We start from the raw sequence: 13258 nt of genomic DNA on the forward strand, positions 1-13258 counted from the left end.
ACACCATTGATGTCTGTTGATGAAGGAACCTGACGTTTCGTGAATAGAAACCTGTTGGCGAATAAAAAAAAAAAAAAAAAAAACCTATTCCCAACAGGTGCAAAACCCTTTATAAATAGCTTCTCCCAGTTTCGTTTAACATATAAGAAAAATCAATCTGTTTTCTCTATTTCAAAAAGCATCATCAGAAATCAGAAATCTCTTTGTGTGTTCTTGATTGAATCAAGGGGTACAAACCTTGAATTCAATTTTTCGTTGCAGGGCTTTCATTGTATCCTGAAGGCAATATTTCGCATACCTGTTGTAATCGCCAATTGTTATTGGGAGGGTAGAAATATTTGTCTAAAAGAAATTTATACAAGCCTTGAAAGTTTTGGAGTGCAACACTTTCTTCTCTGATTCATTCATCCTTTGTGAAACCCATTTTTTTTTTCAACATTGAGTTCCATCATGGGTGCAGATCCCCTAAGAAGTTAGAAGAATGCCATCTCCAGATCAGATGGCAGAAGAAAACCCATGCGGATCCTAGGTAATTGGATCCAGTTCCAGTTCTAATTCCAGTGCCATTTCGGGTTCTGCTATGTTGTTGACACCATTGCACACTACCAGTATTGAATCTATGTGCACAATCAAGAAAAAAAAATGTACTACAAGCTAGGAAATTGGTTCAAGGAATTAAAAAGAAATAAAACTTGGTTTGTCTTTGGGTTTTGATAATCTCGATTGGAATATAATTATAAACTAGAGATCAGGTTTTGATTGAAAAATCTAGGGATAAACCCATTTATCTTGGATCGAGTCTGGATCCAAATATGGACCAAAATCTACTACCAAGATTTTATTGAAAAATATATATCTTGCCCTGCCCATCTGGGAATCACGCAAATCTTGCTTTCCCTAAGTGACACAAATACCACAAGTACATTTCAATAATTATTCTATTGAAAAAATTACAACAGGCTTTTCCTCCGATTTTACTTCCAAAGTATTACCTACTAGAAATAGTAAATTAATTAATACAATCATTAAAAACTTTAATACTATACCACAGCAGTATAATGTACAGAAAATGAAATAGCAGCATTCCTCAAAATTCATTTATCCCTTTTCATGACCCTTAAAAGTATCAAAGGCACAGTTAGCCAGTCAGGTCCACATTTTTGTCAGATATTTTTTGCCCCCTTCACCAAACTTTTCTTTGACCCATAAGTCCTAAAACCTCTTCCCACAATCCAATCCTCCCAACACTTCCCAAATCAATAACACTTGGACTACAAGCAGCAACTGTCCAATAACCTGCCTTGATTTCATCTTGCAGTTGATCCTTCTCCCATCCACAATACCCATCAAAGAACCTAAAATCCCCCAAATTCACTACATTTCTCTTTACCATTTCAGCAGCACAACCCACACTTTCTTTGGTTCCATAATACAAACCTTTCATTACTTCATCAAATACACCACTTTTTGCCACCCCATCATCATTGCTATCACCTTGTTTGAGGTCTGGACTTAACAAAAAGAACCCTTCTTCTAATGGTCCTCCAAAGAACAATGGCCTGTCAGAAAATGTACCTCCTACGTCTAAAACTGTTGATCTAGTCTCCTTGATAGACATTAAAGACGGCCGGTTAAGAATGATTCCGGTTGGTCCCATAGGACCTGTTGACAAGAGTAGAACAACAGTTCGTTCGAAAATGTGTACCCCGTCGAGTTTTTCGGTCGCGATGAGTAGGCAGCCGGTCTCGGGTTCATGAAGGGAATGTGCCCATTTGTCTCCGATTGGTACGTGTGGAGGATGATCTTCTACTGTATCCGGATCGACCCATGTGTTCGGTTCGTCTGTCCTTGATGCACGTTCTACTGCCACAAGCCTCGCTCTGAATGATCGCCAATCAGCTTCACTTGCGGGCTTGTAATCATCACCGGATGACGATGGTTGGTCTAGATTGCAACCTATATTTTGAGAACAACAACATTTTTAATCACAATCTACAACTAAGGGAACGTATTACATAAAAAATGATGCTTAAGAGTATACATGGTTCAAATTCATCATCAAAATAAGGCACAGAGCATAATTGTGAATGGAATTACTATAAAACACAGAGAAGAGTATAGGGGTGATGGATCACTTACAAGTAACAGAAGAGTGATGAAGATTCCTGCCAATTCGAAGCGGAGACGGCGTAAATGACCGTCTCTTAGTAAGCGAAATGGGTAGTCTTACTCTTTGTTTGATTGAGGGGACTAAATCTAAGGTTTTGGTGAATGAATTGGATGTCAAGAAACATGCTTCCAGGCTCATCATGACTTCTCTTTCTCTCTGTATGTTTTGTGTTATGAAATGAATTGTGAAGAAGGGATAAGAAGTGTTCAATATATATGATCCTATGTTAAAATGTGCACCACAAACTCATTCAAAACTTCAATCTCTTTGGATTTTGGATGGGTTATCCATCATCGCTTTTGAGCTTTTTGTTTCCACATTATGGGGCCATTTCACTCAATGGATAACAAGGAGCTTTCCTTGCGTGGCAGTGGTACTACCGATCTTCTTCTTTCAAGTTTAAAACGAGCTGACTCACTGAGTCAACTCAGCATTGACCTGTGTTGATAACCAACGAGGAAAAGAAACTGGGGTATCTCTAATGTGTGGTTGCTGGTTTTAGTAGATTGTTTTTAGTTGGTTCAAGAATTTAGAATCTCAGACGTGGTTCAGTTACAGCCAGGGTATTTTGTTGTTGGTGACTGAAGTCTGAACTAAAAGCTTCTGAATGATTTACTGACAAAGATGGTGCAAGGTAACAAAAACACTTGTGGGGTTTGTTTATTTGATCGTATGGGTCTTGTTTGGAAGTTGTGAATTGGACTATCATTCCAGACAAAATGCTACAGATAAGATTGTCAAATCCTTGGACACCCGATGACAGTCCGGGGGGAACCATAATGGCGCACACACCCAAACAAAGTCTTGACATTGATACAGAAAACACATTCAAGACTGTGTTAACTTGTTTTACTAATCCTTACCAGTGATTTCTACAAGAACAAATTCCTAATCTTGAAATTGGATTTGAACAAATTTAACTCGGTAATCGGACATTTTAAGCGTTTGGGCGAACCTGCGAAACTTATCGGTTTAGACATTCGTGCTTTTCGTACTGCAGAAGTGCAAAGAATGGAGATTCATGTAAAAACTCAAATCATCTTATTTTCAATTTACAGACAGAAAAGAATGAGGACCTTATCATTTCTAACACTCAAAATGTTACAAATTGATTGAAAAAAGAAAGTGGGTGGTACAGAACTTTTATACAGGAAAATAGATGCCATTTTCACCCAACAAACAGTAATGAAGTATGAAATAGCCACATTCAAAGAGTTACGGCCTTGGATATACATATTTAGTTCTAGGGTCTACTATTAGACCCTTCCCTCCATTCACTTCAAGATCATGCCTGCACAAGGATAAAAAAATATTCGAAAGTAAGATGAAATCCATAATCTGCTTTTAAATTATCCATGAAAATGAAATGAAATTAGTCGAAAATATTGCAATTTCATGATTGTTTTCAAGAAGAACTAATCTTAGCAGTCATTCAGAACAGAGATTAAAAGTAATGGAATGGAATCAGAATGAAATTAGCAAGCACACTTACTGGAACACAAAATCGGGTATAGTCAGTTGCTCACGAGGTACATATCTGAATAGCTGCAGTAGCCGATCAACGTACACAACTTTCTTCCATGCCTACAAAATATGATAGGATTTAGCAATCTTAATCAGACCTAAATATGAGGATTCACTTGCAATATATATAATTTCTGTCAAAGAATTCTTTTTCCTCTGTTTAGTGGAATTTCAACAACAAATGAAACACAAAGACTGTTGTTATGACGAACCTCGCCATCAACGAACATTTGCAAACCAAGGATTGCCGTTTTCAGTCCAAATGTTGGATGGAGTATATATATTGCCTGATCAACAGCAAGGAAAAAAAAATCAGACTTGAAGGAAGAATTCTAAACAATTATTTTTCATGACAATTCCTTACATGCAGATTATGCTGGTGTTTACGACCAAGTATCTGTTGTAACCGTCTCATCCATCCCAAATCTGGTTGACTGTCCACAACAATTGATCATAGCAAGTGAGTAACAGAAAAAGAACATTAGGATAATCTTTTTTTCTTTTCCATATTCAATATTACAATTCAATTTCCCCCATCCTTGTGTAGGCAGAAAAAAAACTCAGACATATATTTCAGGACAGGGAACACAAACTCTATGCAATTGTAAGTCAAGACATTTTATACTTACGGTTGTAAAGAAGCAGCGGAGTGGAAATAAACAATAGTGTATGGCTTCTGAATCAATGGCTCGAACTCCTGAAATTTTGGTCAAAAGTATATTCAATCTTAATCGTTGGATCTCAATAGCAACTCTTTAATTCTTAATTACGCGCAGGTGCAGGATAATATTCTAGCAAGAAAATAGACTCAAATTTGGAGCAGTAAATAACCTGTATACCTTGACCACATAAAGCACAAATCTCTCAAGATCGAGACACCTTAGTAGAAAATGGGCTCCAACGACAACCATTACCGGCCTCCCTTCACTGTCTACTCCACCACGATAACTGAAATGTAAAATGAGAGATGGTGAGTACTATTTACAACTTCAAATCTGTAACAATTAGAACAAATGATGATAAGGTCTAACGAGCAACCATACACAAGTGGAAGATGAAAACCTACATGATTTTCATGTCCGCAATTTCAGAAAGAGTAAGGTTATTTGCTTTAGCAAGATATCTAGAATGAAGAGAGTATTCTTCAGCAGCGGTCAAAGGAGGCCCACCAAGATCACCAAATCCTAGCAATTTAGAAAAATGGAAACCATTTCGCGCTTGAGCAGCTTTTTGCCATTGCTCCACACGCCTCTGGTCTGGATCTTTAATTAAGGACATAAAAACAGGATCCAGATATGAATCCAAATAAGTGGAGTTCCTGTTTAAATCACAGAGATGAAAGTCATTAACACAAAACAGAATGTAAAAGGGAAGGCAAAAAAGACAAAGGAAAGCAAGGATCCATTATTATCCCATCAAAATAGACTTATTTTGAAGCATCCATTATAACAGATGTAAAGAGGATAAAGGGGCATATATGAGTTAAACTACATAGCTAAGGGCAGCTTTAAGTGGGCGCTCAATCAGAGAAAGAGGATGTGGAACTACTTAGCTGATAATCAATATAACCAAGTTCAGACCAAAAAAAAGGTCCTGAATTTTGGATACAGCTTACACAAAAACATTGAAGTTGAAGAGATGATTTACTTATATACAATGATTGGTAAGTTCACTAACCGTCTCAACGCCAACCCAGGATCAGCAACAGGAGGTTCTTCACGGGTTATTGGGGATTTAGGAAAATCTGGTGTCAATATGGGCAAAGGTTTTATCCTGATTTTGCGTTCGTCTATAGTTGTCTCACCATTGTCATCTCCAACATCGGCAGGAAGCTTTGACAAAGCCACCTCCTCCTCATGTTTATCCCGGGGAAAGTAAAGTGGAAGCAATCTGCATAAAACAACGGATTAAAGAAAGAAACAGTTATGAAGTAGGATAAATACCATAAGCCACTTATAGGTGTCAATTTAACAAATTCTTGAAAGAGTGCAAAAGAACCAAAAAAAAAAAAGAAGAAGCACCTTTTGTATATCTCGGTGTCAGATGAAGTAATAGTACAGAAAACTACAGCTGTGATTTTATCTTTCTGTTTCTCAAGAAACCTTCGAACAGTCCCTGAAGAATTGAAAGAAGACGTTAAAGATTTGCTAAAAAAAAAAACACCATAAGATTCTAACACACAAGGGACAGAGATAAAGGAGGAAATTATACTTATTGCAATGTGAGCAGCTGGTTCACGAGGATAATTTTTATTTTCTGTGTAAATACATCCCATAGCAATGCTGCAATTACAAAATGATAAGTTTCTATTATGTCACAGAACATGGGCTCAACATTCTTGACAGGTTAAAAACAATATCAGCTGAGTTCACAAATATAGTACCTCTGAAGTCCATTTTCAATTAGAAGCTCAAAGCAGGAGCGGTAGCAGTGACTCAGAGCATTCTCTGCTGCTGTATGATACTTTACTGCATATTTGGGGCCCACTGTATGAATAATTCTCCTGTCATGTCAGACAGGAAACATGAGCTTTTCTGATAAAAGTTAGCTTCAAAAGAAATTCCACAGAAGGAATTATGCAAACACTGAGAATAAGAACCAATAAACATGATCCACTGAATTACCTGGCTGGAAGATCATAGGCATGGGTAACTTTTGCCATTCCTGTTCGACATCCACCCTGTAAAGAAATACTTTCAGACTTTCAGTTGATAAAGGTTTGTAATTTACTCGTAAGGAAACTCGTAATGCTAAAGATTACTAATTTTCTTGAATTGTTTGTGTATTGCATATTACATATAACTCCAAAATCTCATGCCTTATTGAATCTATGGTTATGGTTGAGTTTTACGCAATCATAATCCAAGTCATATAGACCATGTTTATATGAATAAACTGGAAGCAACATAGGGAAGGAAAAATTCTTTACTATTTTCACGTACCAGTGATGCACATTCTTCTGCCAGACCAGGGCCAGCAGCGGCATGCAAACCAGGGCTACTGTGTGCTTCATCCAGATTCTGTAAATCAAATACCCATGTAACGGATATTAGCTTCTCTTCCGCACTAGTTTTCAAGTCAAATTAGCATGATAGAAACTATCAAGTATTTCATATTTTGTCACCACTCAGCTCGAAACTCATGATAATGAAATTAGCATTTCAACAAAAAATCATTTCTTTAGCTAGGTATTCATTTACATTTTGTTTTTGCGAACGAGACACAGATAAAACGTGGGGGAAAGATTGTAATAGTCACCTCATTTGTTGAATTGACCACCGCATCTACCTCAAGATTCCAAGGATTGCCACGCCATAGGTATATCTTTGAGTTAATTTCATGATCAACAGGAAACCTTGAAACTGAACCATTAACACCATTCTCGGCCCCAGAAGAAGACGCTGTTAAAGGATCAGAAAAGTTTGACGGATCATCATTCTCATAGGCCAACGAAGACCTCTGCTCGGCATCACTCCAACAAGGAACTTGATCAAGCGAGACAACGTAATCCAGTTCTCCACTATCTGTCGCTAATACACCCCGGTCAGTGGCTGCTGCCGCAGCCGGCACACGATGGTACATTTTACAAATTCCAAAAACCAAATATCTACCCACTGACTGCTGAATTCTTACAATTTTAAACCAAACTGCAACCCTTTACAGCCCTCAACTGCAATTAAGTGACTAGAGCTGAAACTTCTGTAACGAAAGCAAAAGGGTTCATAATTCCTTAAAATTCTCAAACAGAAGCAATAATCAAAACCTAACTCTGAAATTTTTTTCCTAAAGATATGATCTTTCAATCACCATACATACATAACTTCTCTACAGATAGCTAGAATTCTCTTAGGTTCATCAAAAATATCAATCATCAATATATTTGTTTAATTGCAAAAACTAAGAAAACCCATGATTTATCATGAAAATTCAGCTAAAAAATAACAAACTTTACACCAATTAACCTTAAATCTATCATTTCTAAAGAGAATTCTGATTGGCAAAAGAAAAGGAACAGAAAAAAGGAAAAGACGAAAACCCTGACCTTTCAAGGTGAATCCAAGATCAAAACCCGAACCTTTTCTTCTCTGTGATTGGTTTAGACTATCGAAAATGATTGGAGAATTTATACAACTGTAATTGCTATACAGAAGATCAAAAGTCCAAAAATGAAAAACAAAAATTCAATAATTTAAGACTCTCTCTCTGGGATACATCCTTTCAAGGTTATTAGCCGTTGATGTTCCTCGATGCACAAACAGGATAGTTCAGAGGAACATCAACGATTAGGACCAAGAAAAACAGAAAATAATACTTAATACTGTTTTTATAAAGAAAGAAAAATTGCCAACGTGGCAGTCTGTTAACAGGTTTTCCTGTAAAAATTTTGGTATAAAATCCAGGAAATCAGAATTTTCAAATTCGTTAAAATCGTTCACAGATGATATCGTCTGAGATCAACACTGTTGGGCACTTGTTTTTTAATCAGGCTGCCTTTTCGCTGGTACGAAGTTTTAAGATGTGTATGACAGACAGTCTATTCAGGCCGGATATAATATTGGTTCTTTTGTTGCGTATTTGCTGAACCAACATTCTTGTACATATTTTATATGTTTTCTCTCGGTCTCGGAGAATTACTTTGACTACATGCTTCCTTTTCCCTCGACAATGCACGACTATCTTAGCTTAGCTAATAGAAGAGATTAAATATAAGCTGCAGCGCGCAAAATGTTGGCACCCATTACTCCATTAGGAATGATTGGGCTGTCAAGCTAAAGATCTTAAACTCGATCCTTAAATGGTAGGAGGAGACGATAATAAACACTACGACGGTCGTTACAAAGGTCCCATCGAAATATAGACGCCGACTTGAAAGATCAAAGATGCACGGCACATCGGCCTGCAGCATTACAAGAGACTTCTCCAACAGAAACGAAATTAGTGTTCTCTTGTTTAAACAGGAAGCATTTTCCTTCCATTGTTTCGCTCTGCAGACTTGACCAGGGTCATTGATTTCTTTCAGGGCTTACTCAAACAAACTTTATATCTTTTTGCTAGTAACTAGTACATACTAGGGTTAAACAAATGTGTCATCAATGACTCAAAGAACACTACATTGTGCCATTCAGTAATAATCAAGAACACTCAATATAGTCTACGTTTTTCAATCTGTTATTCCTGTTTTTTCCCTCAACATTGCAATAAATTTATCTTTTTCGTCATCCGTCATACCCGCTGTTGAACAATCTCCTACACCCCATTCTGCTCCTCGTAAGCAGTACTTATCTTGGATTCCTTGCTTGTTCCTGAAAACACACGATAAAGAATTTCAAATATTTTCCCGAGCCTTTTGAAGTTTTCAAGCTTAGTGTAGTGTCTCAGCACGTTACTAAATTTCTTATATTCACGTTTTAATAACGAGAAATTGACTGCAATATCTATAAATTACTTCTCTTTGTTCAGTTTTGATTTCTCTAGATACTCCTTCAGTACGTCAGACGACTTGAATCGTTCGTCGTTTGCAGCATACTTTTTCTGATTTTCTTCTGCAAAATGAAATGTAAAATACAACTCAACAAAACTTGGGTACGAGAACGTGTTATGCAGCATTTAGAGGTTTATTAAGCTCTTAATAATATGTCAAAATAGGATTAAAAGAACAAATTTCAAACCATTGAAACGATTGAGAAAATCGATTTGAGGTAGGTCAGGACCTGGAACTGATTCTAACCCAGAGAACCCAGACAGAGTTCCAGCATTAACTGCATCGTAAACAATTCCAAAACATCCAACTCAATTACAAAGAAAAATGGGATTATACCTATTTGTAACGATTTTGAAATGAAAATTGGAAATGGTTTTACCTGGATTTGTCCAAAACAGAACTGCGATTGAAGCAGCTAAAGGAACCACAGTAAGAAGACCTCGAAAATCCGAAGATGATGAAGAAGTAGAAGTCCGCTTAGAACTCAGAACAGAATTGGGCTTCTGAGCAACAGAAATGCTGGGATTTTTCTGTGAGTTTGTGATTTTACTAGAGATTGTAAAGGTTGATGATAGAGGAGAGATAGAGTTAGTGAATCCAATACAACAAGAGGAAACCATGGTGTAAGTCTCTCTCTCAACCACCAATGAGAGAGAAGAAACAAACAAATTTATAGTGCCAGGGATAATAGCAATATGCTTGGACACAGTTAAGTTTAAGACTGCTGATGTGCTACAACCCTATTGGACAACAGTGATACCAACAAATTCTTTTTTTTTTAGGAAAAAGGAAATATCTGGACTGCATATATACATACAGTTTTTGAAGCAAGAAATTAACAACACAAGAAAGTTACTGAAAAGTTCTTAAAATTTTTCAAGTTCTTAAAATTTTCTTGACAAACAAAAACACATTACTTCTAATTCCATCCACTAACGTACAGTTTTAACCTTCAACTTCATGCAAGGCTTTGGCAGCATCAATTAGTAGTGGTCTGAAATCATCTGAAGCTCGACCAAGCACGGTATATCCCTCTTTGTCTTCGATGTCAAAGTCAGCTTCATGCCTTATCAGGAGAAAAGCTACCTGTTATCAAGGAAATGAAATGTTAATGATGAAAAAAAAATATGATGTTTCCTTCTTTTTTTTTTTACTGGTCATCTGTTCACTTTGAAGGTTCCTACTTGAAAAGGTTAGTGCCTGAGAAAAAAACATTTATACTTTTAAGGAATATTGCGGATGAAAACAATAAGTTTTTCTTAAATAGAAAGTAGGTTAGCTTTACCTCTTTGTTCTCACATATGACTGCTGTCATAAGAGGTGTTTGGCCTGCCCTATCAACCGCATCAATATCGGCACCTTCTTCAATTAAGAGCTCACACACATTCGAGTTTCCTGTGCTTGCTGCTCGATGCAACGGCGTGCAGCCAACCTTAAAAAAAAAAACCATGCACGTCCAAATTAGATAAAATAAAACATGGTAGGAGAAACGAACAATACCTAAAATCATACCGAACCATAGATCAGGGCATAAATCATCTCTAAGTACATCACATCTACTGTAGTATAATCCATCATTGGATACCACCACCACATGAACATGTTAATTTAATAGTGATGCTTCTTGTGATCATGATACAGAAAAATGTGGAATTGGTCTAAACACGTATGCACTTTAATGGAAACGTAGGACCTAAACACGTGGAATGCCCGGCCCTAAATCTCTTGCTGATGCAGTCAATGGAAACATGTTTTCCCCAAGGCAGTTGCATAATGTAGCTGGACAGATTTACATCGAAATATTGGAATCTAACCAATTTTAATACACTAGGAAATTTGGTTGCAGACTCCCAATGTATGCTCGTAATAACAGAGTGACCTCTATTTGGTTAAATAGGCCTCTCGTTATTACTGTTGATTTACTTTTTAAAGACTCCTCTCCTATGTTGGTTTTTAAGTTTTTTAATAAATCTTATTGAAAGTCAAAACAAACGAACACAAAAAATAACACCTAAAAGAAAATATAATGTGAGAAAGTAACTCTTGTATGAAGTTACAAACCTTGTCCTTTTGGTTAAGCTTTGCATGATAAGAAATTAGGACCTCTGCTACTTTTAACCATCCCTTGCTTGCAGCATAGTGAAGAGCAGCACGACCACCATTATTTTTTATGTTGACATCAGCTCCTGTTGATGGTTAAACTTGTCAATTTCTAAAGTAAAATCACCATATTACGCTGTATGCTAAGGAAACTCAAAAGTCACAAGCAGTAAAAAGAAACAACATGCAGATCTTATGATAATTACTTCAGTTTATTAACCATACCTATTATTCCATATGAACCCTTACTAGCAACTATTCAATGACACACATAATGAGCATGTCAACGAAAAGATAAGTATCATTGAGAATCTCTTCATGAGAACTAGGAAAAAAAACTTGCACCATTCTGATACTTACTTCCAGTCACTATCTTTTTCATATGAATATTATGATTCGCCTATCTTACACACATGACAATGATAGCCACTTAGAGATCCAGATGAACATGGATCACATTACACATTTGATTAATTGTTACTACCTCACACTGTGTTTCCCTGAAAGTGTTGTATACTTTCTTCGTTCATTAAAAGGTCATAAAGCCTAGGTTAAACATGCTGACTTCTATGGGCACACTGAAAGTGTACAACACATAAGAGTACGGAGAAATTGTAAGACACGATACTCATCAGATGCAAGAACAGTGCCCAAATTCATATATAAATAAGAATATATTCATCAAACCTCAGACGCATCATACATACATATCTTGACAGCAATAAAGTGATTAACAGACATACAAATCTTGCCAGGATAGATAATGTAGTACATGAATTTACTCCCGTATCTCTATGCTAACCAAATTAACAATCAAAAGTAAACTTTAGGAAAGTAAATATAGACAACTCAAGAAACCCTGACTCTCTCATCTTTTATCTTTCTTACAATTAGGTATTCACAAAGAATCGCATTCTTTGAAAACTTAGCACAAACACAATATCTATCATTGTAATCAAATCACACGAGCAAAAAAGGAAAATGCCTGTCAAATCAATAAAAATTAGTGTAAAATTTTCACCTCCTTTAAGCAAGATTTCCACAATTTCAGCATTGCCAATACTAGAAGCAGAATGAATTGGTGCCCACCCTTCTTCATCAGTACTATTAACACCACTTACTGATGGATCTGCAGCAGATAATATCTTCACTACCTATTTCCAATTACAGAATCACCTTAATTAAAGTACCCATATATCTTAAACATACAAACCCTAAAATCCAAATTCAAAACAGAAAACCTAAAAACTAAGTTCATATGAAGTTGTAAATTATGCAGTTACTTACCTCAACATGTCCAGCAGAAGCTGCGATATGAAGTAATGAACGACCATCTTCGTTTCGGAGAGAAAGAGCTGTTTGAAGTTGTTTTTCAGTAAGAGATTTGAAAATTGAAGAATCTCCTCCTTTCTCTGCAGCTTTGAAGAATTCGTCTTCGTTGATTTCAGATTCTTTTTTCGGTGCTGATGTATCCAATTCCATTTCCATGATTACAATAGTTTTCTTTTTCTTCTTTCTAGTGAAACACTTCGAATTTTGAAAAAAGCCGAGCACATTGGGGCTTTTAAAGGTTTTAGAGCAACTGCAATGGACGAGTAAACCCAAATTTTCAGTCGAGTGGGCTGGCGTAGTGGGACGTACCATCGATCAAAATTTGATCAAAGAGTAAAATCCAGACCAAATTTGATCTGGGATCAGGACCAAATCCAAATATAGTCGGGCGTTGATATAATCTCCGCTACACATCGGGCGTTGATATAATCTCCGCCATTCATCGGGCGTTGATATAATGTACGCATGAAACGGGGCGTTGATATAATGTACGCCTGAAACGGGGCGTTGATATAATGTACGCCCGATGGGGCGTTAATATAATGTACGCATGAAACGGGGCGTTGATATACTTAACGCCCCACTTTCACAAATTTTCAAAACTTACATGGGGCGGGCTTTATACCTCCGCCCCATTTTTTTTTTTTTTT

General features: G+C 36.7%; 4 protein-coding genes across 5 annotated transcripts; all 4 read right to left on the reverse strand.

Moving 5' to 3' along the window:
- Window positions 1-902: 902 nt before the first annotated feature.
- On the reverse strand, window positions 903-2368 carry LOC113281743 (UPF0301 protein MAP_0045-like). The gene is made up of 2 exons (XM_026530566.1): window positions 2140-2368; window positions 903-1956 (listed from the first exon to the last, which is right to left on the reverse strand). The coding sequence occupies exons 1-2, from the start codon at window positions 2309-2311 to the stop codon at window positions 1184-1186; spliced, it is 945 nt and encodes a 314-aa protein (XP_026386351.1). The 5' UTR covers window positions 2312-2368; the 3' UTR covers window positions 903-1183.
- An 805-nt stretch (window positions 2369-3173) lies between these two features.
- On the reverse strand, window positions 3174-7991 carry LOC113281744 (protein GDAP2 homolog). 2 transcript variants are annotated; one of them, XM_026530569.1, is made up of 15 exons: window positions 7737-7991; window positions 6953-7364; window positions 6637-6714; window positions 6319-6374; window positions 6078-6197; window positions 5906-5976; window positions 5716-5809; window positions 5372-5584; window positions 4761-5012; window positions 4534-4642; window positions 4324-4391; window positions 4059-4128; window positions 3907-3981; window positions 3663-3754; window positions 3174-3461 (listed from the first exon to the last, which is right to left on the reverse strand). In XM_026530569.1, exons 2-15 carry the CDS (start codon window positions 7274-7276, stop codon window positions 3386-3388), a joined length of 1698 nt encoding a protein of 565 aa, XP_026386354.1. In that variant the 5' UTR covers window positions 7277-7364; window positions 7737-7991; the 3' UTR covers window positions 3174-3385. The 2 variants fall into 2 exon arrangements, with proteins under 2 accessions (XP_026386354.1, XP_026386353.1); XM_026530568.1 differs by having other exon boundaries at window positions 6953-7393.
- A 539-nt stretch (window positions 7992-8530) lies between these two features.
- Window positions 8531-9861, reverse strand: LOC113281746. Its single transcript, XM_026530571.1, has 4 exons — window positions 9556-9861; window positions 9364-9453; window positions 9141-9237; window positions 8531-8997 (listed from the first exon to the last, which is right to left on the reverse strand). The coding sequence occupies exons 1-4, from the start codon at window positions 9794-9796 to the stop codon at window positions 8856-8858; spliced, it is 570 nt and encodes a 189-aa protein (XP_026386356.1). The 5' UTR covers window positions 9797-9861; the 3' UTR covers window positions 8531-8855.
- LOC113281745 (26S proteasome non-ATPase regulatory subunit 10-like) lies at window positions 8776-12818 on the reverse strand. Its single transcript, XM_026530570.1, has 8 exons — window positions 12564-12818; window positions 12298-12430; window positions 11238-11362; window positions 10462-10608; window positions 9556-10262; window positions 9406-9453; window positions 9141-9237; window positions 8776-8997 (listed from the first exon to the last, which is right to left on the reverse strand). Exons 1-5 carry the CDS (start codon window positions 12762-12764, stop codon window positions 10122-10124), a joined length of 747 nt encoding a protein of 248 aa, XP_026386355.1. The 5' UTR covers window positions 12765-12818; the 3' UTR covers window positions 8776-8997; window positions 9141-9237; window positions 9406-9453; window positions 9556-10121.
- Window positions 12819-13258: the final 440 nt, after the last annotated feature.

This window comes from Papaver somniferum, chromosome 5, assembly GCF_003573695.1.
Source record: "Papaver somniferum cultivar HN1 chromosome 5, ASM357369v1, whole genome shotgun sequence".
Taxonomy (NCBI): Eukaryota; Viridiplantae; Streptophyta; class Magnoliopsida; order Ranunculales; family Papaveraceae; genus Papaver; species Papaver somniferum.

What these genes read in the sequence shown, in the direction of transcription:
- LOC113281743 (XM_026530566.1), bottom strand. Translation starts at nt 2,311, where the DNA reads ATGATGAGCCTGGAAGCATGTTTCTTGACATCCAATTCATTCACCAAA. An exon ending in TCATCACTCTTCTGTTACTT is followed by an intron (nt 1,957 to 2,139) that starts GTAAGTGATCCA and finishes CTCAAAATATAG; the next exon opens with GTTGCAATCTAGACCAACCA.
- LOC113281744 (XM_026530569.1), bottom strand. Translation starts at nt 7,276, where the DNA reads ATGTACCATCGTGTGCCGGCTGCGGCAGCAGCCACTGACCGGGGTGTA. An exon ending in GACACCGAGATATACAAAAG is followed by an intron (nt 5,585 to 5,715) that starts GTGCTTCTTCTT and finishes TGTTTTATGCAG; the next exon opens with ATTGCTTCCACTTTACTTTC. An exon ending in TCCGCTGCTTCTTTACAACC is followed by an intron (nt 4,129 to 4,323) that starts GTAAGTATAAAA and finishes TGTTGTGGACAG; the next exon opens with TCAACCAGATTTGGGATGGA.
- LOC113281746 (XM_026530571.1), bottom strand. Translation starts at nt 9,796, where the DNA reads ATGGTTTCCTCTTGTTGTATTGGATTCACTAACTCTATCTCTCCTCTA. An exon ending in TCTGTTTTGGACAAATCCAG is followed by an intron (nt 9,454 to 9,555) that starts GTAAAACCATTT and finishes TTTACGATGCAG; the next exon opens with TTAATGCTGGAACTCTGTCT. An exon ending in TTTTCTCAATCGTTTCAATG is followed by an intron (nt 9,238 to 9,363) that starts GTTTGAAATTTG and finishes TTCATTTTGCAG; the next exon opens with AAGAAAATCAGAAAAAGTAT.
- LOC113281745 (XM_026530570.1), bottom strand. Translation starts at nt 12,764, where the DNA reads ATGGAAATGGAATTGGATACATCAGCACCGAAAAAAGAATCTGAAATC. An exon ending in GGAAATCTTGCTTAAAGGAG is followed by an intron (nt 11,363 to 12,297) that starts GTGAAAATTTTA and finishes AACCATCAACAG; the next exon opens with GAGCTGATGTCAACATAAAA. An exon ending in AGCTTAACCAAAAGGACAAG is followed by an intron (nt 10,609 to 11,237) that starts GTTTGTAACTTC and finishes TTTTTTTTTAAG; the next exon opens with GTTGGCTGCACGCCGTTGCA.